General features: G+C 36.0%; 1 protein-coding gene across 1 annotated transcript; it reads left to right on the top strand.

The window, feature by feature from the left end:
- The first annotated feature begins 1,073 nt into the window (after positions 1–1,073).
- LOC131161995 (acetyl-CoA carboxylase 1-like) lies at positions 1,074–21,744 on the top strand. Its single transcript, XM_058118081.1, has 32 exons — positions 1,074–1,837; positions 2,416–2,788; positions 3,292–3,498; positions 3,586–3,747; positions 3,962–4,054; positions 4,176–4,271; positions 4,364–4,537; positions 5,197–5,290; positions 5,389–5,576; positions 5,669–5,719; positions 5,810–5,849; positions 6,473–6,597; positions 6,686–6,802; positions 6,929–7,003; positions 7,104–7,160; positions 7,272–7,376; positions 12,029–12,115; positions 12,196–12,387; positions 12,465–12,653; positions 12,870–12,980; positions 13,084–13,170; positions 13,257–13,433; positions 14,081–14,158; positions 15,831–15,953; positions 16,161–16,430; positions 16,516–16,856; positions 17,208–17,445; positions 17,566–17,918; positions 18,007–18,217; positions 18,730–18,906; positions 19,029–21,179; positions 21,271–21,744. Exons 2-32 carry the CDS (start codon positions 2,417–2,419, stop codon positions 21,325–21,327), a joined length of 6,798 nt encoding a protein of 2,265 aa, XP_057974064.1. The 5' UTR covers positions 1,074–1,837; position 2,416; the 3' UTR covers positions 21,328–21,744.
- Positions 21,745–27,089: the final 5,345 nt, after the last annotated feature.

A 27,089-nucleotide genomic window follows, 5' to 3' on the forward strand; every position in this document is an offset into this window, starting at 1 on the left:
GTAGTTCACCCCTTTTTGTCTCGACCGGTACAGTTGCTGCCTGGCGTGGAGTCTACTCTGCGATTCTCCATCCTGTTAAGGGGCTGTTTGGGAGACGCCTAAAACTTCTCCAGCCTTCGTGAGAAAATGTGAATAATTTTTAATATTCGTTTAAGTTGAAGGCAAAAATAATATGGATGGTTTTTGTATTAACTAATATTAAGAGTAAAAAAATTATTTTTATGTGATTACGTTGAGAAAAATCAAATGTTAAACTAGAGTGAAGTCTAATTTTTATTTATTAATTTGATATAACATTTTATTTTCTTTACAACTTTCTTTGACGGAGGAACATGAAAAGTGAAAATTTTTTTTTCTCTTTTTCTCAATTTGCAAAGTTTCAAATGTGATTTATGTGATATAAATGAGGATTTTTTTAAAAATTTATTCTATTCATAAATTATTTTATTTTTTAAAATCTAATTTTTTTTTTTGGTGAATAAAAATCTTCAACGATATGCATAAGAGCATTTAGGAATATGATTGTTTGGACAAATACCTAACTAGACTACTCCTTGATTAGTACTGTAAATGCTTGATCCTTAAATTAAATTAAAGGAAAATAAAATAATAAGTTTTATAAACGTGTATACGTATTTACAAATTAAAAAATATTTTGACAAAACACGACATCTAGAGAAGTATGACAATGTATTTCTTCCAAGAAATTTCTTAAGAAACAAATTTTGAAATGGTGTATTTGAGCAAAGAAAAAGGGTGAACAGTAATCTAAAAATGAAAGTTGAGCCTTCCATGACACCATTAATTTAAGCAGAGCAAAGTCAGCGAGTGGGATTGTGATAGAATTAGAGGGTGGTGAGGAAGGCATGGATGGACCTAACTTCTAACCAGAACCGAACCCATGCACATTCGCATTTATGTCCCTTCATTTTCTAATTAATCAACCTCACCAGCACACTGCACATCATGCACTAAATTATTTAATGACACGTGTCCCTCTCTCCTCACCCTCCCCCAACCCCCATCCCATAAAAATCATTAAAAAAAACAAAGAAGCAGAAAGCCTCACGAGAAAAGGTCATGGCCAAGGACAAGAGTGAAGACGAGCAGACAGGTGGTAAAATCTCACCAGGGGGGACAATAGGCTACCCTCGAAGAAATAAAAAAGGAAAATTTCAATTGTAACGCTTCATCAAATCAAACCAAACCCTTATTGGGTTTTGGGTAAAATAAGGGGAAGGGGGCATGTTTACCAGAAACGCAGAGAAGGGAAGGGTTGGTCGACTACACCACCCAACTCACAGTCAAAACACGCCTAACCCCCAGAAGAAGAATTTGTGGGTTCGTGATGTGATCGTAATGCAGAGAGGGGAAGCCTTTTATGCGCTCGACATGGTTGGCCCTGTTCGCTTCTCCAATTTTTGACACGGAGATCTTAAATGGAAAGGGAAAGGGGAAAAGAACAGAAGCTGCATTGAGGGCTGTTTTTGTGTGGGGAGAGTTAACTCGCACTGTGAGAGAGAGAGAGAGAGAGAGGGTAGCTGGGAACCACTAGGGAGGGGAAGCGGTGGCAGGTACGACCACGTGCTGCCACCACGTGCTGCTCTCAGTAAAGCCGTTAAAACACGAGCCGACCTCCATGCTCAAACCCAAACCCACGCATCCGCTGCAATTTCCTGGTTGAAGGATTTCGTATTGCGGTACAAACCCGCATTATGGGTTCTGGGGATTCTGGTTTTTCTTTATGATCCTCAATGTTCATGCCCGCGAAGCATGCTGAGTAAAATTCAGTTGCAGTGACAGGGATTCTCAACACATATTTATCTTTATCGTCGAGGTCTGTAACTCAATTCTTCTTGTTCTTGTGTTCTTTCTCTGCCCATTTCTTGCTTTCCCTCTGAATGGTTTATTTGGTCTCGGGCACACTACGTGTGAATACTTTTGAATTGTTTCTCAACAAACATACACACATACATGTATATAATTGGGTGACTTACTTTTGCTTTGTGAGGCTTGGTTTCCTTTTTTTTTTTTTTTTTTTCTGCTTGAATAGAAGAATTGTCTGTCAGTTTTATAGATTCCATGATCCCATCTCTTTTTATTGATTATGTAATTGGAAATGTTTACTTCATCTTTTCAACAATAACTATAATTTGATGATAAAATTGGTGTTCAATAGTAGAATAGGTACCCTCGGTTAATTTATGCTTTAGCCTCGTTTTAGTTTGGTTTGATTCGGTATCTTTGAATATATCACTTCTAGTCTATTGATGAAAAATGATGGCCATGGATGCCCCAAGTTCTATGTCTTAATTTTTTGAACAACTAGTGAATGAGTATACCCAATATTTTAAATTTTGATTGGAAAAGAAAATGAATATTTAACCTCGGCTCTATTGCTTTCTGTCTGCCCAGCATGTCAGAAGCTCAAAGGAGATCAATGATGGCTGGTGTTGTGCGCGGAAATGGGTTTGTAAATGGAGTAATTCCAATTAGAAATCCTGCTACATCAATAGTTGATGAATTCTGCTCTGCTCTTGGGGGAAAAGAGCCTATTCATAGTATTTTAATTGCAAACAATGGAATGGCAGCTGTTAAATTTATACGTAGTGTCAGGACATGGGCTTATGAGACATTTGGTACAGAGAAGGCAATCTTGCTAGTAGCAATGGCTACTCCAGAAGATATGAGAATCAACGCAGAGCATATTAGAATAGCAGATCAGTTTGTGGAAGTTCCTGGGGGGACTAACAACAATAACTATGCCAATGTGCAGCTTATTGTAGAGGTAAGTAAATCTAGTTTCATTTCATTATGTGCTTCAAGTTATTTATTTTATGATAATTGATGACTATCAAACTATATATAATAGTGGAGCGGAAAGTGAACTGTACTCAAAATGAAAACTCTATGGCTAAAGGAATTTGATGGGTCTCATTTATTATCTATTGGTTTTACTCTATTTAATCAATTCTGATGTAAATGGGAAGTGAAAATTTAAATAGGCAAAAACTGGAGAATTTACAACAGAAGCATGTTCTTACTTTTCTATCCTGAAATACTCAAAGCTTTATTGTTTTAAGCCTTTTAGAATATTGGAAAGGGGGATGGATTTTTATTGTTTGATAACAAAACTCGGGATAGATTTTCATTCTTGTTGATTATTTTTGTTGCTTATTAACAACATTCATTTATGCCCAATTTGGTTGGTTGAATAACTATAGTTTCTTATGTGTTATCAAAATCTTGTCACTTAATTTTAGTAATAAATTGTAATTCTTTGTTACCCAGATGGCAGAAATAACACATGTTGATGCTGTTTGGCCTGGTTGGGGCCATGCATCTGAGAACCCTGAGCTGCCAGATGCACTGAATGCAAAGGGAATCATATTTCTTGGGCCACCAGCCACATCTATGGCCGCATTGGGAGATAAAATTGGTTCGTCATTGATTGCTCAAGCAGCTGAAGTGCCCACCCTTCCATGGAGTGGCTCTCATGTACATCTTTTTTCTTATAGATTGTGTTCTATTCTTTATGTTGCATGTATTGTCTGACAAATAATATTTTAAAATTATATCTTCCAGGTGAAAATTCCACCAGAATGTTGCTTGGTTACTATCTCTGAGGAAATATACAGGGAAGCATGTGTCTATACAGCGGAGGAAGCAATTGCTAGTTGTCAAGTTGTGGGTTACCCGGCAATGATTAAGGCATCGTGGGGTGGAGGTGGTAAAGGCATAAGAAAGGTTTGTATTAGAAATGACGTAGTATAATAAACTGTTGTTCTTTCAATAATCTAACACTGCACAAAAAAAAGCCTTTCAATTGAGAATGCATAATTAATTGTTTGTTGATGTTTGGTTTTTGTAAAGTTACTAATCATGTGAAGAGCAATTGGATTGGACTCTTGTGCCTTAATTTCTCATCACATTGAAACTAGCTATATTTTACATTTTTTAGGTTCATAATGATGATGAAGTCAAGGCACTGTTCAAGCAAGTTCAGGGTGAAGTTCCTGGTTCACCCATATTTATAATGAAGGTTGCTTCCCAGGTGAGGTGATCCACTGCATTCTGCTTAAAAGATGCCTTATTTATTTATTTTAAATATTTAATAATATTGCTAGAGTTTTAGATATATTTAAATGATAAGTTTGTGCTTTCGTATTATGTAGAGCCGTCATTTAGAAGTCCAGTTACTCTGTGATCAATATGGCAATGTTGCAGCTCTTCACAGCCGTGATTGCAGTGTTCAGAGGCGGCACCAAAAGGTAAACACTTCCCTCCCTCTCCCTCCTCCCACCCATTAAAAAAATTTACCATGAATTTTCCTTACTTAGAGATTTGTCATTATGTTTATTAGATTATTGAGGAGGGCCCAATTACAGTAGCTCCACTTGAGACAGTGAAAAAGCTGGAGCAGGCTGCCAGAAGGTTAGCCAAATGTGTGAATTATGTTGGAGCAGCCACTGTTGAGTATCTGTACAGTATGGAAACTGGAGAGTACTATTTTTTAGAGCTTAATCCTCGATTACAGGTTTGTAATATATATTTCAACACCTTTGTCCTTCTCTCTTTCCCTCCCATCCCCTCCCCACGGGCAGACCTCGTGATTCTTTCTCTCTCTTAGTGGAGGGGTAATATGTCAACATCAATTCTAGTCTACGTCAAGACCATCACTTTATCCTGGTCTCTGTCAGTACCATCACTGAGATGCAATCATTATGTCATGAAAATGAAAAATTTCTTGTGCACATTTACAGTGTTTGCACTTTGCAATTGGTCAGGATCACCCAGGGAGTGTCCACTAACTGTTTATGCATGGTTGAAATTCTTCTGTGTTTTAATTACGTTAAAAGGGTATTGAGTAATAAAACATGATTTTGATCTTGTTCAGGTATAAGTAATTTTATAACTTCAGTTATCAGCTTGCTCCTTTGTCATATAGATGTTTTTTGATTTTTAATTAAAAAAAGGGGCAGCCTGATGCATGAAGCTCCCGTGTATGCGGGGACTTAGGAAGGAGTGGACCGTGATGGGTCTGTAGTACACAGCCGTACCCTGCATTTTTGCAAGAGGCTGTTTCCATGTCCTGAACCTATGACCTCAAGGTCACACGGCGACAACTCTACCATCGTGCGAAGGCTACCCTTCTGTTATTTGATTTTTAATTTCTGACATATAATTTCAACTCAGGTGGAACATCCTGTCACTGAGTGGATTGCTGAAATAAATCTGCCAGCCGCACAAGTTGCAGTTGGGATGGGTATTCCTCTCTGGCAAATTCCTGGTATGATCTTTTTGAATTTAAGTTTGTTATTAAAGGCCTTTTTCCTAGTCATTCAGATTGTGTTTAGCACATGCTGTATTTCTATGCCTCTTGTTTAGAAATAAGGCGGTTTTATGGAGCGGAAAATGGTGGGGGCTATGATACTTGGAGGAGAACGTCAGTTGTTGCCACACCTTTTGATTTTGACCGAGCAGAGTCTACAAGGCCAAAAGGTCATTGTGTAGCTGTTCGTGTAACCAGTGAGGATCCAGATGATGGTTTTAAGCCTACTAGTGGGAAAGTTCAGGTTAAGACTTTGCAGGATCATGAGCCATCTCACTTCAATTTTCTTTTGTAATATTATGAAAAAGCTATATTAAATTACATAACTTTGTGCAGGAGCTGAGTTTTAAAAGCAAGCCAAATGTGTGGGCTTATTTCTCTGTCAAGGTACATCTTTCTTGTAGAATTTGTACATTGGTTACAGATGAAAAATCTTAAACTTACCACCATTGGGAAGTGACATTTAATTATTTGCAGTCGGGAGGTGGCATTCATGAATTCTCAGATTCTCAATTTGGTAAGTAATTGCTGCTAACATGACATTGGAACTTCATCGAGCCAGATTGTGCCTTCTTTGAATTTTTGATGTCTCCAAATAAAAATGGCAAGAAAAAATAAGCTCATAAGGGATCTAGGATGTCCAATTTGGTTGCAATTCTAGTCCAGCGATTCCTGTGCTTTGTAGAGATCTCAAAAGACACTTAATCTAATGCTTATTAAAAGGGTACCTAGGATGGGTTTTTGGATATGATTCTAATTCAACACCCTGTGAAATCGTGATGTGACTCAATGAACGTGTGTTTGACAGAGCTTTATTATTATTATTATTATTATTATTATTATTATTATTATTATTATTTTTGGGGGTGGGCGGGGTTGGGGAGGTGTGGGAGGGAACAGTTAGACCAATACTTTTACAGTCCTTCAGGAGATCCTCCTAAGTGTTTAATAGCTTATCAAAAGCATTTTGGATATATTTTCGGGCACACAAAAACACCAAGAGCATGCACAATTAAGTTGCCCTATATGATTTTGGTTAATTACTTGTATTTCAATTGTAGTTTTTCTCTCTATGTGTGAATGACTTTTTGGGCTACTATGATGTCTGCTGATGCTAGGAATTAACAAATCTATTCTCAGGACATGTTTTTGCATTTGGGGATTCTAGGGCTGTGGCCATTGCAAACATGGTTCTCGGTCTGAAAGAAATTCAAATTCGAGGAGAAATTCGTACAAATGTTGACTACACAATTGATCTTTTACATGTAAGTTTCTAACATTTTGCAAATCAATGCCATGTACCATCCTTTTCTACTCTAGAAACAGAAACTACACACTTAATGCATTTTTCAGGCTTCAGATTACAGAGACAATAAAATCCACACAGGCTGGTTGGATAGTAGAATTGCTATGCGGGTTAGAGCAGAAAGGCCACCTTGGTATCTTTCTGTTGTTGGAGGTGCTCTTTATGTAAGAAAAAAATCCTAGTTTTCAGTTTTTCCCTAAATGTTTAATTACAGGGATAGAATTTTCAATCATCATAACTAATAGAAGTTGCCTTTTCTTTTTCTTTTTCCTTTCCCCTGTCATCCTTAGAAAGCATCTGCTAGCAGCGCGGCTGTGGTTTCAGATTATGTTGGTTATCTTGAAAAGGGGCAAATCCCGCCAAAGGTACCATTTATGGAATATTCAGTTTTACTTTAATGACTGTAGGTGTTTTTTTCATGTATTTTTGTAAATATTAATATCCATTAACAACTCCTCATTTCAGCATATATCACTTGTCAATTCTCACGTTTCCTTGAACATTGAAGGAAGCAAATACACGGTATGTAATATGATTATGTTGTGATGCTAATTAATAATAAAGTGCTTATTTTAATTCTGAAGAATTTTTGGGGATTTGCTTTAATTAATATTGTGAAAGGTTGATTTGTAGATTGAAATGGTGAGGGGAGGACCAGGAAGCTATAGATTGAGGATGAACAAGTCAGAGATTGAAGCAGAGATACATACTTTACGTGATGGAGGTTTATTGATGCAGGTAAGAATTTATTATTTTTCTTATTGCATTGCCTTAAAATTTAGTCACCTTATGAACTCTTGAGTTAGTTATTTTCATGGTCTTAAATGTTTGCAACATTTTCAAAATTTTTGTTGAAATTTCCACTTTTCGCAATCCATGAAATAAAAATGAGGCTGATTTCCATCTTACGAAATTTCCTTCAAAATTTCCAAAAAAAATCAAAATTTGCCAAAATATTGGCTATTGAACAAATCTCCTTCTGATTGAAATTGCTGTTCCTAAATGATCCAATATTAGGCTCAATATAGTATCATTTTTATTAAAAAAAATAAAAAAAAAGAAGAAGAAAAAGGAAATCTCACGGTTTGATAATTCTCAGTACAAATTTTTTGCAATTAAGAAGATTTCATTAAATAAATTTCTTGATCTAGATGGAATTTTAAGTGCTTGAAATTTGAACAGATCTTATCATTTTTGAATTTTATGTGGAAATTTCTGTATATTTTTAAGGCCCAAAATTTTAGTTGAAATTGAAATTTGAAACCTTGGTTGTTGCCTGGGTTAGTGTGAATAGAGATTGTTCCCTAACCTCTAATAGTTGGGAAATGGGGGATGTTTCTTCCCTGCACTTCCATCATCACTTTGCACTTTGTATGTTTAAGAAATTTAATGCCTTGTTCTATCTTTCATGTGTATACTTTCTTGCTTGTAAAATGGCCACTCTGTGATATTCAATTCCAAGACATGACTTGCTGATGCGTCTTTACTGTTGGTGAAACAGAACAAGATAAGGGAAAGCTTGTGTTACGCATGGGAAATAATTAAGACAAGAAAGGCAAAGTAAAGTTATATATGTCCGACAGAAATATAGAATGAATGGCTATGATGAAAATATGTGGATATTATTATTATTATTAGTGGGGATGAAGACCCAGACACTGAATCTGCATTGGCAACATGGGGAACAAATCCACTTGTCACTTGGCTGATTGTGGAGGGTCCTCACTATTATTATGATTAGCATAAATAAATGACATGTAAAAATAGTGCGAAATAAAACTAGAAACACGAACTAAAAAATGGAAACAACAACCTACTTGGTTTATATTTCTAAAACTAAAATAAGTTGAAAATTTGATTGAACAAATGCTCATTTTTTCTTCAAATAACAATTAAAATAGTAAAATTAAAAAATGATACAAAATAAAATATCATAATACAAATGAAATCATTATAATTATTTTATTTTTAATTATTATATTTCAAAACTCACTTTAAAAGAACAATTATTCGCAAAATTAGAGTCCTTGAAGTTAATATGGTGTTAAAAAAATGAAAAGTGGGAAATCTCTAGGACCAGATAATTGAAGTTTGGAAATATTTAGGGGATAAAGGAAATAAGTGGTTAACATTTTTTCAACATTATTATAAGAACCAAGAAAATCCCGAAGAATGAGGAAAAGCATGTAAATACCTTTATACAAAAACAAATGTGACATTCAAAATTGTAGTAACTATCGTGGAATTAAGACCGAGTGATATGCTGAAATTATGGGAAAGGGTAATTGAACAAAGAATAAGATTAGAAACAAAGATTTTAGAGAATCAATTTGGTTTTATGCCCGGGAGATCAAGAACAGAAGCTATTTATCTTTTAAGAAGATTAATTGAAAAGTTTAGGGAAAAGAAGAGGGACTTGCGTATGATTTTTATTGATTTAGAGAAAACATATGATAGAGTATCTAAGGAAGTTCTTTGGTGGGTCTTAGAAAAGAAGGAGGTTTGTAGTAGATTACTGAGGTCATTTAGGATATGTATGATAGAGTAGTGACTAGTGAAGGACTTTAGGAGGGGTATCTAGAGATTTTCCACTCACAATAGGTATATATCAACGTTCTACTTTGAGTTCTTATATTTTTACTTTAGTGATTAATGAACTTACTAGAAATATCCGACACGAGATCCATTGGTGTATGTTGTTTGCAGTTGATATTGTATTGATTGATTAAAGTAGGAGCGGAGTGGAATCTAAGTCAGAACCTTGGATAACTACATTAGAGTCCAAAAATTTTACGATAAGTAGGAATAGGATAGAATATATGAAATTTAATTTCAGTAATGTAAGGAGTAGTGGAGAGAAGATTAAGTTTAATAATCAAGAAATTATTAGCACTAGTAGATTTTGATATCTTGGTTCCATTATGCAAGCGGAACAGGAAATTAAAGATGTAATACGTAGAATTAGAGCAAGTTGGGTAAAATGGAGAAGTGTGTCAGTCGTGTTGTGTGATTGTTGAATACCCTTAAAATTAAAAGGGAAGTTTATAAGATGGCTATAAGGCCAGCTATGCTTTATGATTCAGAATGTTGGACAACTAAGAAACAATATGTACAAAAAATAAAAGTTGCCGAAATGCAAATATTAAGGTGGATGAGTGGTATAACATTAAAAGATAAACTATGGAACAAGCATATACACAGTAATTTAGGCATAGTACCAGTTGAAAATAAGATAAGGGAGGGGCGAGTTAATGGTTTGAGCATTTGAAAGGCATGCTTAGTAAAGCACCTAAGAGGAGTTAGTTATTGTTTTTGACATGAAAAGGGGTAGGGGTAGACCTAAAATAACTTAGAATGAGGTATTGAGGAAAGATTTGATAGCCCTTAATCTAGTAGAGAAAAATGCTCTTGATAAGGTGAATTGGAGAAAAATAATTCATGTAACCGACCCCACCTAGTGGGACTTAAGTGTTGTTGTTGTACATTACAAGAATAATCTTATTACACATGACAATTGAAAACTTGTAAAATTATTTTTTAAAAGGACTTTATTATTTTTTTAATTTTTTGAAAATTTATGAATATTTTTATTTTTATTTTATTTTAATTCATATGATCATTTTATTTATTTTTTAATTAAAATTATGTATAAAATAAATTATTTAATCCACAAATTTTAATTTTCAATGTATTTTGCCCAAGGTTGCCAAAACAACTGAAGGTCATTCATTTTTTTTTTTTTTTGAAAACTGAAAACTGATGAGAGAAATGGAAAACAGGCAATGTGAAAAAAATGTATCATCTCTGTTCCTTCACTTTTTAGAAACCAGAAAACAGAAAATAGAAATGACATCATACAGACCCTTATTTGCCTGGAATCAGTTTGTGAATTTGGGTATTATGTGTTGCTATGTATTGCTATATTGCATTATTTTGATTGAAACTTTAAATTGTTATTTGTCATCTTTACTGCAAGCCTGCTAACATACAACCTAAGAAGCATCGACACTAATGCATGCCACAGGCAAGACATGATACACGTACATTGATACATCAACTTAAAAAAAAAAAAAAAGAAAAAAAAAAAAAACAAAGAACAAAAAAAAGAAAAAAAGAAAAAAAGCACTTGGTTACATTGGTGCACGTGTATTAATAGTTTTATACTCTATTAAATGGGCGTGAGTGTATGTGTGCATGTCAAATTTATTGGCATGACGATGCTCATAAATATCATACAAACAAATTTTCATCCATTGGCGTTTATAATTTCATATTGCACATTCATAGTTTGATTAATGATGCTATGAAAATATGGAGGTTCCTGTAGATATTGAACTTTCTGAGAGCTGTATTTGTAACACGCAGAGACTTTGTTGGCAGTTAAAATGTTGCAAGCTCAAACGAGCTTCATCTTCTATTAGAGCTCTAAACTTTAGAGGCAGCCAAGGATGATCAAGAGTATAGTGATTAAGTTCCTAAAATACCCACTTCTCTACCCTCAATAATAATGATAATAATAAATAATAGATGAAAGGCAGACAGACGGACAAAAACAATGTGGGAAACCTAGGATACACATGCTATTTGAGCATGTAGTGAAGAAGATGTATTTATGCCTATTGTGGAAGGAGTATAATGTTAGTAAGGAACTAAAGCTGAGGTTGGCAAAATTTTTTTCCTGTATAGGAAATTGTAGAGGGGGTACTTGAGAGGGTAGGAGAATATACACAAGTAATGGATCTTCTAGAGAGGGCCTAGAAAGGAGAACCGAAGTTATTCCCTAGAAGCTCAAGTGTGAACAGTGGCAGGTGAAGGGGTTTTGAAGGCTGGAGGGATTCCTCAAGCTAGTGGGGATCCAAAAACTAGGGGATTTCTGTGTGTGTGTGTGTGTGTGAAGGAGAGAGATAGGGAGAGAGAGAGGGAGAGTAGAAGAACCACACTGGAGCAACTGGGGTTGTTTATAGGCGATAGACAAACATGTGTGGGATGTCATCATCCTCTACATCTCAACCAATGAGGAAGTTATAAACTGTTGGTCCAATAGAGTGTTAAAACATGGTCTGGGTGAGATAAGAAAAAGGAGTGCATGTCACAAATGTCACATGGTTGGTCCTTGTCCTGGGTGCAAATTTCATTTTGAGCTCCTATGAAAGCGCATAAGACAATTCACAATTAATTCATAATTGTGCACATATCATTTCAGTGTGGTTTGATTTCACAGTCTAGAGCAAAAAGGTGATTTCACAAATTTACAGTGATGTTGGTGCCAAATGTGTGAATTACTTATAATATATGCTGTGTGCTTAATATTGATGGAAGTTAGGTGCAATGGGCATTTTTGTCATTCCTGACTCTTTGGAATTGTGTGCGGGGGCTTCTATATGCTGCAGTTGGATGGAAACAGTCATGTTGTTTATGCAGAGGAAGAAGCCGCTGGAACTCGCCTTCTCATTGATGGAAGAACTTGCTTGCTTCAGGTTCCACCAAATATTTTCTTTCGTGACCTTATTTTATTTAGTCTGGTCGAGATTTAATTTCTTATCTTTGTTGTCTCTAGAATGATCACGATCCATCTAAGTTAGTGGCAGAGACACCGTGCAAGCTTCTTAGGTATTTAGTTTTAGATGGCAGTCATGTTGTTGCTGACATGCCATACGCAGAGGTTGAGGTCATGAAGATGTGTATGCCGCTTCTTTCGCCTGCTTCTGGGGTTATCCAGTTTAAGATGTCTGAAGGTCAAGCAATGCAGGTAAAAATCTCATTGCGTTTGTGAAGTTTAGCTGTTCTATCCATTGTAGCAATTAAGAAATCACTGTTTTCTTGCAGGCTGGTGAACTTATTGCAAGGCTTGATCTAGATGATCCTTCAGCTGTAAGAAAAGCAGAACCTTTTAATGGTAGCTTTCCTGTCCTGGGGCCTCCAACTGCTATTTTAGGAAAAGTTCATCAGAGGTGCGCTGCAAGTTTAAACGCTGCACGAATGATTCTTGCGGGTTATGAGCATAACATTGATGAAGTAAGTATTCTTTTGCCCAGTTTCAAGCTTAAATGCGGAGTTTTGAGTGGTAATATATATCTGTTATTTTAATGTGTACTGTTGTATCAACAAGTTTTTGTATTTTGGCCATGTAAGCATGAAAAAAATTTATCTTTTATCATAGTCAACATATTTAATTTCTAAGACTTTTTAAGCTCAATCTCTCTTACCTTGGAGTCTTCGTATCTATTCCAGGAAGTGCAAAACTTGCTAAATTGTCTTGATAGTCCTCAACTACCTTTCCTTCAGTGGCAAGAATGCTTGGCTGTTTTGGCCAACCGTCTCCCAAAGGATCTCAAGAGTGAGGTAAATATATATAATATAGCTTTTATCTCTGGTTTTATGCTTCATTAGTGGCCCTTTTCTTATATTATGAACTCAGTTGGATTGATTCCTGTAAGCTTTTCAGTTAGAATCAAAATATAAGGAGTATGATGGGATTTCAAGTTCCCAGATTGTTGATTTTCCAGCCAAATTGTTGCGAGGTGTTCTTGAGGTTAGTTTCTAATTTTTTCCTTGTTCATAAAATTTTACTTTCTTTAAGTGATGATAAACATTTTAGGATAAACATTTTTGCCTTAGGCCCATCTAAGCTCCTGCCCTGATAAAGAAAGAGGTGCTCAAGAAAGGCTTGTGGAACCTTTAATGAGTCTCGTCAAGTGTTATGAAGGTGGAAGAGAAAGTCATGCTCATATTATTGTTCAGTCCCTTTTTGAAGAGTATCTTGCCATTGAAGAATTATTTAGTGACAACATCCAGGTAATGTTCTCCCATAAAGCCCAAAATTGTTGTACAATGGGAAACATGATTATGCAAGTATTCCCAATTGTTTGGATTTTAATATCAATCTTACTTGGCATTAAAATTCGAAATATTTTGACTTCGATTGAAGCATTGGAATTTTAATTTGTGTTACTAATTTTCTTTCCTCTCTCTCCATGGTCTTTGGATGTGTACAAACCACCTCAACAATCATCTCCTTGTTTTTTCCAAATATTTTTTTTTCTCATCTTTTCCTATAATATTTTCTGTATTTTTTATGTGTGTGTGCATGCGCGTGTGCTTATAACTTTAAATATATTTTTATATTGTTGACCCAGATTTCTTTTCTTTCATCTTTCATCTTGAGTTTCAGCAAAATTCAACTGTGAGACCCAAAAGATAGAACATTGTTAAAGATTGGTTGTCTTGCTTTAAGCTTGGTCCTTTTGATTTAAGATTGGTTTATGCTGAAATTTATAAAATGAAAACCGTAGGAGGGGTTCGGTGGGAACTCCTTAAATCTAATTATTGTTTGCTTTCGCACTCTCTCTCTCACTCACTTACTCACTCACTCTCTCTCTCTCTCTCTCTCTCTCTGCATGTGTTGTTTGTGGAGATCTTTAATTCTGATGTTTCATTCTCAGGCTGATGTCATAGAACGCCTGCGACTTCAGTTTAAGAAAGATCTTTTGAAGGTTGTCGACATTGTGCTTTCTCATCAGGTATGTATCTACAGAGGAATTTACTTCCACACACACACTTTTAAAAAAATATTTCAATTTTAAGAACTGTAAGTATGTTAATGTAAGGGAGTAGTATGAATAAAATAATATTGTTTGGTTTTAAAATGGTTTCAATAAAAATAGATTAGTTTATTGGGATTAAAGTCACACTAGTGTGTATATACATACATATACACGCATTAATATGCAGTCATACACACATACATACATAAATATATTTGTGTATATATATGGAAGGAAGATAAGAGAAGCATGTAGAGAGTAAATATGTTTATAGATGCACTTTTCCGAAAAAGAAAAAAAGCTCCTGAGATAAGACATGATTAAATATTTTCATGATATGATCCCAAAAGTCTGGATATAGCTGAGTTAGGTGATAATTGTATTCACCATATATATGGAGAGTACTTACAAGATCTATAATTTACAAACAAGGAAGCCTCTAAAACATATGATTGCTTTTTGCACATGGATATTGTTGGACAAAGAGAAGTAAATATATAAATATAAGAAAAAAATGTCAAGAAGATAAAAAAATAATGAGTATTTGCAGGACTACTGCAAAAAATTGCCTTGCAAGGTGGCAGTTGAAATATTACTTGTTGCTTAAACCAAATGGAAGTAATATGAATATAGAGAAAATTCACAATTTTTATGAAGGGAATGTTTCTTCATTAGGAAGTGAATTCCTTTGCAGACATGGTCGATAAAAGATAAAATCTTGATTTTCAATAACATGAACTAATTTATGCCTATATCTAAGAAAATTTAGAACCTCTCAAAAGTTTATTTTTTGGGGGATAGATATTCTAGAGTTAAGCATGAAATGAGAACCATGCATAGTGGTGTTTGTGTTATCAAGTTGTATGACTGTTGAAAAGTCAGCTAAATATGAACAGTTCAATGAGAATGGAAGATGAACCCAATTGTTTTTGGTAGCTCTACGTACATAGAAAAGAAGAGTGCGAAAAAAACATTTCATTTCTTTTGTAAGATAAGACGGTATCGGGGATGATCATACTGGTGGAAACAGACGGATTGTCGTTTGAACAGTGTGCGCTCTCATACCAATTTGATAGAGGATGGTAAGAAGAAAGAGAAGATATGAGAGAGATCGAGAAGAGAATAGAAAAAAAAATAAAAGAAGAGAGAATTAGATGGTAATAAGAAAAAGAAGGTATGAGAGAGATTGAGAAGAGAATAGAGAAAAAAATAGAAGAAGATAGAATTAGACGAAGAAGAAGCAGACATGAGATAGAGAGAGAGTCGAACATAAAAAGAGAGAGTTAGGTGTAGAGGGAGAAGAGCTTAGGCAAAAGTTTTGATTAATCATCCAATTCAGTATCTTTTAGTATATACTTGTAGGCAAATAACAAACTGTAACCAGAAATGACAAACTAACCCCAAAGTAACTAAAGACATTCCAAGATAACAACTAAATTGAATAAAATTCTTAAAATATCCATATTTCCCTAATTAAAGCAACATAAATAATTTCTAAATCTTTGAGGATGGTATTATCCCCTAACAATATCCACAGGTGGTTCCCCATCAATAGTGCTCATTTATCTTGCTCTTCTCCTCATCTAATTTTTTTCTGCTTCTAAGTTATAATGTTGCAATAGTACTATTTTTGTTTGCTGGCTTGCAGGGTATAAAAAGTAAGAACAAGCTGATACTAAGACTCATGGAACAATTGGTTTATCCGAATCCTGCTGCATACAGGGATAAACTAATCAGGTTTTCTACACTTAATCATACAAATTATTCTGAGGTTAGTATTTCATTTGAGTTAATTCAGCATGGATATTTAGTATTTTGTTGTTCTGAATCTGCATTCATCAGCTTGCCTTCTGTTGTAAGCATATGCTTTATTTATTGGCTTTATCTTCTTCAAGTATCTTTTGTAATTTTTGATCATCATTTTATCAATTTGATATCATTATTTTTATTCAAAGTAGGTTTTTTTTGGTTCTTGTAGTTAGCACTAAAAGCAAGTCAACTGCTGGAACAAACCAAGCTAAGTGAACTTCGTTCCAGTATTGCACGGAGCCTTTCCGAACTTGAGATGTTTACAGAAGAGGGTGAAAATATGGATACTCCTAAGAGGAAAAGTGCCATTAATGAACGGATGGAGGCTCTTGTAAGTGCTCCATTAGCAGTTGAGGATGCCCTTGTTGGTCTCTTTGATCATAGTGATCACACACTTCAAAGACGGGTTGTGGAGACTTATGTTCTTAGACTGTACCAGGTACTATGTTTCAAACTCCTTTTAATTGTCTCTTTTTTCATTGGTATGACTAGTTCCTCATCCAACTTCCTATACCCATCATCAGCCCTACCTTGTAAAAGGGAGTGTTAAGATGCAGTGGCACAGATCTGGTCTGATTGCTTCATGGGAATTCATGGAAGAGCATATTGAAAGAAAGAGTGGATGTGAAGATCGAACAGCTGATACAATGCTGGTTGCAAAACATTGTGTGAAGAAATGGGGAGTTATGGTTGTTATCAAATCTCTTCAGTTATTGCCTACAGTTATTGGTATTGCTTTGAAGGAAGTGAGTCATATATTTCATGATACAATTCCGAATGGGTCTATGGAATCAGCTAGCCATGGTAATATGATGCATATTGCATTGGTGGGCATCAACAACCAGATGAGTTTGCTTCAGGACAGGTACATGAGGTGTCTTTGTTCTCAAAATTTGAACCTGAAAACCTCCAGCTGTTATTTGTGAAATTTTAAAGGATCAAAAGCATTTTATACATGCATAGAAGCATGTGTTTAAGATTTTAAGTGAGGTTGAAGTTTGATTTATTGTATTAGTTAATCTGATTCTGTTTTGATATGATCTATATATTCAGCCAAAGTTCCAAATCATTGGTGGCATTTTGTTCTATGATATTGATGGCCATCTCTTCTTCCTGTCCATGAAACATTTGTTGCACAGAATAAGCAATTCTATCTGGTGATTATGGTTTTTAAGGTATTATTTCCTTATAAGCATTGTCCTGTGGCTCTTTCCAGTGGTGATGAGGATCAAGCTCAAGAGAGAATTAACAAGTTAGCGAAGATACTTAAAGAGCAAGAATTAGGCACCAGTCTCCGCACTGCAGGCATTGGGGTTATTAGTTGTATCATTCAGAGGGATGAAGGTCGGGCCCCTATGAGGCACTCCTTTCATTGGTCAGCGGAGAAGCTACATTATGTGGAAGAGCCTCTGTTGCGTCACTTGGAACCACCATTGTCCATTTACCTTGAACTGGTTTGTTAGATGACTTTAGCCCCATCTGGTTTCAGTATTAATGTTATTATTACTTTTTTCTGAACTAAGTTCATTTTTGCATCCTTATCCTTGCTTCAATTATGATATATTATAATTCAGGACAAGCTTAAAGGCTATGAGAATATACAGTATACTCCATCCCGAGACCGTCAATGGCACCTTTACACTGTAGTAGAAAAGACACTACCAATCCAGAGAATGTTTCTTAGAACACTTGTAAGGCAACCCACCACATATGAAGGATTTGTGGCATATCAAGGGCTTGACATGGGAACAACCCTAAACCAGCAGGCAATGTCTTTTACTTCAAGGAGCATTTTGAGGTCCTTAAAAGCTGCGATGGAGGAGTTGGAACTTAACGTGCACAATACTACTGTCAAAGCTGACCATGCGCATATGTACCTTTATATCTTACGGGAGCAACATTTAGATGATCTTTTACCCTACCCCAAGTAATAATATCTGTTGTCACACAATTATTTTGTTAAACAAAATTGAACTTCTTTCCATGTTGTCTTACCTTTGAGGCATTGTTTTCAGGAGAGTTGATGTGGATTCTGGGCAAAAAGCAACAGTTGAGATGATCTTGGAAGAGTTGGCACGTGAAATCCATGCATCTGCTGGTGTAAGAATGCACCGTTTAGGTGTTTGTGAGTGGGAAGTAAAGCTTTGTATGGCATCGGCTGGAGAGGCCAATGGTGCTTGGAGGGTGGTGGTTGCTAATGTGACTGGTCACACTTGCCGCGTGCATGTAAGTGTATCATCTAAACAATGGTTTAGAACAAGTCATCTACACTCTTTTTCTTTTTTAACATCATGTTAGATTTTGCGAAGGCATGCTAAGTGTGGCCAGCAGAGGCATCAGTTATGAGTGTGTTCCCTACAAGATAAGCAAAACAACAAATGCAAAAAGCTAATTCTACACTAATGATGTTCCAGATTGATCAGTGGATAGATACATTTTTCTGTCACACTACAGAAAATGCTTTTGTTCTAGAGAAGCAGTATAGAAGAAATTTTGGAAATAGGGGAGAAACTGATATCCACAGGAGAAAATCCAGCAAAGTTCACTTTTGTTTTTTTGCAGAAAATGTTTGCATGTTTTGCAGTTGCTAGCCTGCAACCATGCCTGACAATTTCATAATTAGCAATTTTGATGTAAAACAAATGAGTTATCAAAACCGGTTTTGTTGGTAAATATTATGATTATTTCATCGTAATATTATGGGTAATAATTGTATTACTTGTAAATGTAACATGCAGATATACCGAGAACTGGAGGATACCCACAAGCACAGGGTGTTCTACCACTCAATCTCTGCACAAGGTCCTCTGCATGGCATGCCATTGAATGCACAGTATCAGCCTTTGGGAGCTCTTGACAGGAAACGCCTTTTGGCTAGGAGAAGCAACACTACATACTGCTATGATTTCCCGCTGGTGAGCACCATAAAATTTTTCTGTTTACTGCAATTTTATATATATATATATATATATATATTATTCTAAAGTTTGTAGAAACACATCCAAATACATATAACCTTGGAGAACCTTGCTTGCAGGCATTTGAGACTGCTTTGGAACAGTCATGGGCATCACAATGCCTGGGTACCAATAAACCCAAGGACAAAGTTCTTAAAGTCGCAGAGCTCACATTTTCTGATCAAAAAGGTTCATGGGGAACACCTCTCACTTCTGTGGAGCGCCCCCCCGGGCTCAATGATGTTGGCATGGTAGCCTGGAGTATGGAAATGTGTACTCCAGAATTCCCTTGCGGAAGGACAGTTTTGATTGTAGCGAATGATGTGACATTTAAAGCTGGATCTTTTGGCCCCAGAGAGGATGCCTACTTCCTTGCAGTGACTAATCTTGCTTGCACTAAAAAGGTACCTCTAATTTATTTGGCAGCTAACTCCGGAGCCCGTATCGGAGTAGCTGAGGAAATAAAAGCATGCTTTAAAGTTGGTTGGTCTGATGAATCAAACCCTGAGCATGGTTTTCAGTATGTGTATTTAACTCCGGAGGATCATGCACGCTTTGGATCATCTGTGATTGCGCATGAGTTAAAAGTGGCAAGCGGAGAAACTAGATGGGTTATAGATACCATAGTTGGAAAGGAGGACGGTTTAGGGGTTGAGAATTTGACAGGCAGTGGAGCCATTGCTGGTGCATATTCGAGGGCCTACAAGGAAACCTTTACCTTAACATATGTGACTGGCAGAACTGTTGGAATAGGTGCCTACCTAGCCCGCCTTGGAATGCGATGCATACAGAGGCTCGATCAGCCCATAATTCTGACTGGCTTCTCTGCGTTAAACAAACTTCTAGGCCGGGAGGTGTACAGCTCACAAATGCAACTTGGTGGGCCTAAAATTATGGCAACCAATGGGGTTGTTCATCTCACAGTCTTAGATGATCTTGAAGGAGTATTGGCTATTTTGAAGTGGCTTAGCTATGTACCCCCCTATGTAGGTGGCGCACTTCCCATTTTAGCTTCTTCAGATCCTCCAGAAAGGCCCGTGGAATACTTACCTGAAAACACATGTGATCCTCGTGCAGCTATTTCTGGTGCTTTGGATAGTAGGGGAAAGTGGCTTGGTGGTATTTTCGACAAGGATACTTTTGTGGAGACACTGGAGGGCTGGGCAAGGACTGTTGTAACAGGAAGGGCAAAGCTTGGGGGAATCCCTGTGGGAATTGTTGCTGTTGAGACACAGCCTGTGATGCAAGTTATCCCAGCAGACCCTGGTCAGCTTGATTCACACGAGAGGGTTGTCCCTCAAGCTGGGCAAGTATGGTTTCCTGATTCTGCAACTAAGACTTCCCAAGCATTGTTAGATTTCAACAGGGAGGAACTCCCACTTTTCATTCTTGCCAACTGGAGAGGCTTTTCTGGTGGGCAGAGAGACCTTTTTGAAGGGATCCTTCAGGCTGGATCAACCATTGTTGAGAACCTTAGAACATATAAGCAGCCTGTTTTTGTATACATTCCCATGATGGGTGAACTACGTGGTGGGGCATGGGTTGTTGTGGACAGCCGGATTAATTCTGACCACATTGAAATGTACGCTGATCGGACAGCTAAAGGGAATGTCCTTGAGCCAGCAGGGATGATTGAGATCAAATTCAGGGCAAAGGAGCTGCTGGAGTGCATGGGCAGGCTTGACCAGCACCTGATAAATCTAAAGACCAAGCTTCAGGTAGCTAAGTGTAGTGGGCCCCGTGGGGATGTTGAATCTCTACAACAGCAAATAAAAGCCCGTGAGAAGCACCTTTTGCCAGTTTACACTCAGATAGCCACCCGGTTTGCTGAACTACATGATACTTCCTTGCGGATGGCTGCCAAAGGTGTAATCAGGGGAGTTGTTGATTGGGCTCACTCTCGGACTTTCTTCTACAGAAGATTGCGTCGGAGAATCAGCGAGGGATTGCTGATCAAGACCATTCAAGATGCTGCTGGTGAGCACATGTCACATAAATCTGCAATCGACTTGATCAAGACGTGGTTTTTAGATTCTAGGATTGCTCGAGGTAGAGAAGATGCTTGGTTTGATGATGAAGCTTTCTTCACATGGAAGGAAAATCCAGGAAATTATGAAGAAAAGCTGAAGGAGTTGCGGGTCCAGAAGATATTTCTGCAACTGTCGAATATTGGTGATTCAATGTTGGATTTGCAAGCACTACCTGAAGGTCTTGCGTGCCTTCTGCACAAGGTAAAATCATTCAGATAATAATTTTTTTTTAGCTTTTCAGCTTCATTTTTCTCTCGTGGAATATAAAGGTTATTGTTGGACTCCAATGCAGATGGAGCCATCAAGCAGAGTGGAATTGACTGGTGAACTTCGAAAAGTGCTCAATTGATAAGATAGTTTGTGGTTCATCGGCAAGCCTGGTCCTGCAATTTGCCCTGCCCTTTTTCTGCTCAAGGATGATTCCACCTAGAAGACCAAAGGTGGATGACCTGCCTTCTCCCCATGCAAATGCTGCACTACCCTATAAGTATGATCTTGCTGGCAAAATAAATTTCCTTTGGAAAAATAAATTGGAAGAGCTCTTCCTCTTAATGCTATTGCATCAAGTGTAAATTCTTGTAGTTCCCGGAGTTCATGTAGGAAATAGCCGCAGATTAGGCAAAACAGAAAACAATTGGGAATTGGCAGGTTGTGTTTCATTAGTTTTCCATATGGATGATAAAATCCTTTCGCTTATTTGTAATTTTTTTCTGCTAAAATCTCTTTTGCTATTTTTTTAATAGAACTAGCTAATCTATTTCAAAAAGTATTTGTATCTATCCCATCCTCTAAGGTCCAATCCCCATCTTTGATCATTTTATCTTTAAATTTTATTATGTTTTCTCCTTTTAGGTTCCACCATCTAGTTCTCCTACACTGGTTTATTTTATCCATTTTCTTCCATTTTTTAATACATATATCTAACACTAAGACTTTATATTGTGTAATTAGGCTTTCACCTGGAATAACTTTATAATTCTTGCATGATAAACGATCTACCCTTCTAGTTAAAAAAAAATCTATTTGACTTCTATTTTGTCCATTTTAAAAGTTATTAAGTATTCTTCTCTTTTCTTAAAGTAAGTATTCATTATACTAAAATCATATGACATAACAAAGTCTAAGATCATCTCCCCTGACTCATTTTTGTCTCCATATCCATATCCTCTATGTATCCTCTCATAATTTTTATTATTTCTTCCAACGTGTCCATTTAGATCTCCTCCTATAAATATTTTCTCAATCCCTGATATGCCTTATATAATACTATCCATATCTTTCCAAAATTGTCTCTTAAGATTTTCTGTTAAGCCAACTTGAGGAGCACAAAAACTAATGATATTTATTATCTCTCGTCCTAATACCATCTTGATTTTTATAATTCTATCTATTACTCTAGTTACATCCACAATGCTATCTTTTAAGTTTTTGTTTATAATAATGCCCACTCCATTCTTATGTTTTTCTTTTCCAGTGTACTAAAGTTTAAATCTTGATTTATCGATTTCTCTAACTTTCTCCCCCGCCCACTTAGTTTCTTGAAGGCAAATTATATTAATTATTCTTCTAATCATTGTATCCACAATTTCCATGCTTTTATCCGTAAGTGCCCCTATATTCCAAGTTGCTAATCTAATCCTAGTTTCCTAGAACTAACGTCTTTACCTACCCACGTCTAGAATGATGCAGGAACCCTCGCATATTTGACACCGAACCCGGACGCCGACACTGCGCGTCGCTTTGGGGCGGCAACCTAGCCCACCCTTACCCACTTTTCGCTACACTCGGATGGTTCAAGTGCAACGCGTCGCTCGTAGGGGACGCCCTAGCAAATATTCGGTAAGGATTCATATCATAGTAATGTGACAAATTTTACGCTGGCTGTCAGCTACCTAACGCAACCCTCCTCTTTAAGTCGGGCTTGGGACCGACTGTGTGTGAAAAAATTAGGACATTAAGTGCATCACAGGTGGAGTTTCAACTCTATCGGTTTAATGGTCGCTAATAAATTGATGTTAGGATGAAGATTCAATATGAAAGAACTACCTATAAGACAAATTAAGGCAGCTCCCATTACCTCCAAGAGAAGAAATTCGGTCGTTAAAGGAGCTATCTTCTTCGGCAACAAAGTTGGATGGATTCCATGAAGCTTCCTGGGTCTCTAGGGCCCGAGACACTGCCTATATTCTAACTTTCCCTCTCTCTCTCTCTCTCTCTCTCTCTCTCTCTCTCTCGTAAGCTATTGAAATGGAAGTTGGTAACCCTCGACCTCTTTCCAAACCTTTTCCAAATGAAACACTTAATTTTTTCAGCAAAATGTGCTACAAAATTTATGCAAATTTCAGGAAAGAACACATTGGATGAAGAATTTTATGAAAGAAACTAGTATGTGCAACTAAATGAACACAAGTAATGATCAGGACTAATAAGATTAGTTTAATACATTTATTAAAAAGGTAAAAAATGATATCTCTATATTTTCCTAACATTTGAGGAAAAGAAAGGAAATTGTCAACAGTCATTTTTTATCCAAAAAATAAAGTCTAACTTGCATATATAAAAAGTTAAGACAAAGAATGCAAAAAGAAGAAGAATAGCTAAGGTAGTTGATTGACCACTTTTCCCATCAAATTTTCTTGGCACCCTAATAAGTGGTCAACAAGCTCCTTTAAGCAGTCGACCATTCCCACCAAAATTCAAAATTTTGCATTATTTGCTCCTGATTAGCTATGGATTTTGGGGATGCCACATGTCAAGTCTCGATATTGAAGTTGGTAGTTGGTAGTTATTGGTGGTTGTTTTTAAATTTGAATATTTGAATTTCTAATTCAAAAGAGGCTTTCCCTCCCATCTATTTGAGGTCTATAAAAGGGTCTCTTTAGCAAGAGAATTGAGCATGTCCAAGTGGGGGCAAGGAGAGAAATTTCTGAGTGAGTTAGGGGATTCATTAGGGATTTGTTTGAAAAAGAAGAAGAAGAAGGAAATCATTTTTCTTTTTTATTTGCTTGAGGCATTTTGGAGAGTGAAGAGAAAGAGAGTAGGGGGAGGGGGTGGGGGGGGGGGGGGGGGGAGGGGTCGTCCACTTGACTTGTAAGTGAGATTCTTCCATATAGTCAGTGCCTTAACCCTTTTTCCTTTCCAATTTCATTCATATTCATGAATATTAACATGCTTGATGTATAGATGTATCTTCATGTTTTTGCCTTGATTTGTTATGTTTTCAATGTAACTTCATATAGTTGATCATGTTTTAGAAGTTCTAGGGTGTTTATCTTTGAATCCAATACGAGAAAACATGCCAAAAAATCATTGCATGTATTATAATTATTTCATTTCAGGCAATTGACTAGCACATGTAGGCAGTCAACTAGCCCCCTCATTTTTGAAAGTAGCCATTGGCTACTAGGCGGTTGACCAGCCCTCTACAAGTGGTCAATTTCCAAGTCTTAAAAGTGCATTTTTTGAACTTATCTCTTAATTTCTTCTATAATGTTTCAATTTTATGAGTCTTTGCACTCATTTAGAATGTAGTTGGTCAAGTATGTTTACTAGCTTAAATGATGGTTTTGTGGGTTTTCTATTAAAAAAATCAAGTTTTTTTCATGTTCAAAGTAACTTCACTCAAGTTTTCCAAATTATCTTAAAGTCATATATCTATGATGTGGCTTTTGGATGTTGTCCAAGTTTTAAAATAATTTCAAGATAGGTCTGTGGTTCTCCCACCAAAACTCTATAAAATTTTCAAGTTTCTACAATGAAGATCATTATTTAAAAGCAATCGTCCACGAAGTGGCTTGCGGGTAAAAAAATGATTTTTTTAAGTACTTAAAACTTGATTTTAATCTTTGTTTTCACAAAGAATTAATTGAAAAATCTACTTTCTAACCAAAGGATAAAATTTTTTTCAATAAGGTTTCAAGTACATTCAATGGTTTTCAAATTGAATTTCTAAAAAACATTCACCAATTTTTTTTTTCTAAATTTGTTTTTGAAAATATGTTTGAAACTACAAGTGGCTTGATTCCTTCATTGGAGGATATATAGGCAATCTACCTTCCTAGATTCAACCACAACTAAAAAATTTTATGTTTTCTTTACTTATGTCATTTTCTTTTCCATTTGTATGTTCGATGTGATCTTGTTTTAGGTTTTGTTAAGGCATAAGTAGTGGAATTCCCATGGGGCTTCTGCCTCTACATGAACTCCATAAAAGCCTTCTCAAATGGAAAAAAGCAGTGAGAGTTTCGAAGTTTGCAAAAATGGAGTAAAGAAAAACTAGTTGAGGTCGGTTGATTGCTCTTTACAAGTGGTCAACCTCCTGATGTTGCAAGCCTATTTTTGGCTATTTTCAACATTTTTCCTTAAAAATCTTCATTTTAAAGGGTACACACACACAGTCACATAAGGTACGTACTGCAGCCATTCTTAGAATGGTGCTTTTAAGGTGTTAAGTCTTATAAATCTCAAATTGAAGAGATTTGAAAACTTACCTTCCCTATTCACAATGGTACTTCAAAACTAGAATTTTGGAAAGAAAAAGATTTTTATTCATTAACCTTTCTAACAAGATAAAATAAAGTGGTGATTCCATTTTAATTAAGATGGGTAAGTAAGATATCCAAGGAGGGTTATGTTACTTTGGTTTATTGTGAGTCATCATATGTTGGTATTCCAAAATAAGTCTTAAAAATCCAATCTTGATAATTGGAAAGAGAAGAAAAATGCTAAAGGAAATAATGATTTGGAGGATGAAGATATTGGAGATGCTTCCCACATGGAGTTCTCTATTGCCCATGCACATGGCCCCACTACTTCTAGTAACATGAGTTCAAAGAAGAAGAGGAAAAAAAAGAGTTGATAATGATGAATCATTTGCATAGATGAAAGAGTCTGTTACTACTTTCCAGGAGATGAGGTACACAGGTCCAGTGAATGAGTTAGTCGTGCGATTAAAGTTGCATCGGTCTAGGAATTGAGATTGAAGATCAAAGATAAACTTTTGAAGATACAAGGTTCGAGTATGATTGAGTGGCACAAGGAAATGATAAAAATTGAATATGATCGCATGCTAAGTGAGCTTTTTATTATTATTGTAGGTAAAGAAAAAGAAAAATAGATGAAGATCATTCTTAGTTACTTTGTTATGTAAATGCAAGATTTGTTTGACAAATTATTAGGCTTCTTAATAGAATAAAGAATTATTTAATTTTAATATGCATTTAATATATAATACTCATAGAATGAAATTGTTGGAATTTACTTTGTTTCTTTTTTTTTTTGGAATTTTGCATGTATACTATAAATATATATATTGATGAGCGTACGCAGAGAAAATTAGGACTAATATGTTGTTTGGGATTTACTTTGTCTAATTTTTTTTTTTTTTTGAATTATGCATTTGTATTCATCAATGAATATTTTAATATTTTTTCTCCAATTAAACGTGACCTTTAAAAAAGTTATTTTTTAAAAAAAAAATTATATTTGTGCATTTCAATATATTTTTGGAAATTAATGAGTATTCTATTCCATTATTATATTTATTTATACTAAACATAAGAATAAAATGGATAGCAGGAATATTTATTCCAGTCCAGTGTAATTTTATGTTTGTAGCTAAACATTGGAATGTGAATGGTCATTCCATTCCACACTCCATTCCATTCTTATTTTGTTACATTCCATCAAACCAAACATAGTATAAGAGAAAGAGAGTCAACCGTGTATCAAGTCGGGATCTATTTGAATTTCAATTATAGCACATTTGCAAATTTTTAATAAAAATAGCAAAGAAATGTGAGAGATTATTTGAAAATTTTTTTTTTATTACATAGGAACTCCAACCACCAACAAGTCCTTTGGACCCCCTGGTGCGGCACCAAACCTACGGATCAGCGTCCTTCCCCTAGGTCTCGCTGATCAAGTAAAGTCCGGAATGCGGACAAGGCTTCTGTGCATCAGTTGGACGTTTGGCTAACCCGACCCCCGGGACACATCTCCATTACCATCCACGATCTCCGCTGGCTCATAGAGAAATAAAAAATTTGGAGCTTAAAATTAAGTTTTTGGTAAATTACCACTCGGAAAAAATATAGTATGTCCATAATGAAA

Source organism: Malania oleifera, chromosome 8, assembly GCF_029873635.1.
Source record: "Malania oleifera isolate guangnan ecotype guangnan chromosome 8, ASM2987363v1, whole genome shotgun sequence".
NCBI lineage: Eukaryota > Viridiplantae > Streptophyta > Magnoliopsida > Santalales > Ximeniaceae > Malania > Malania oleifera.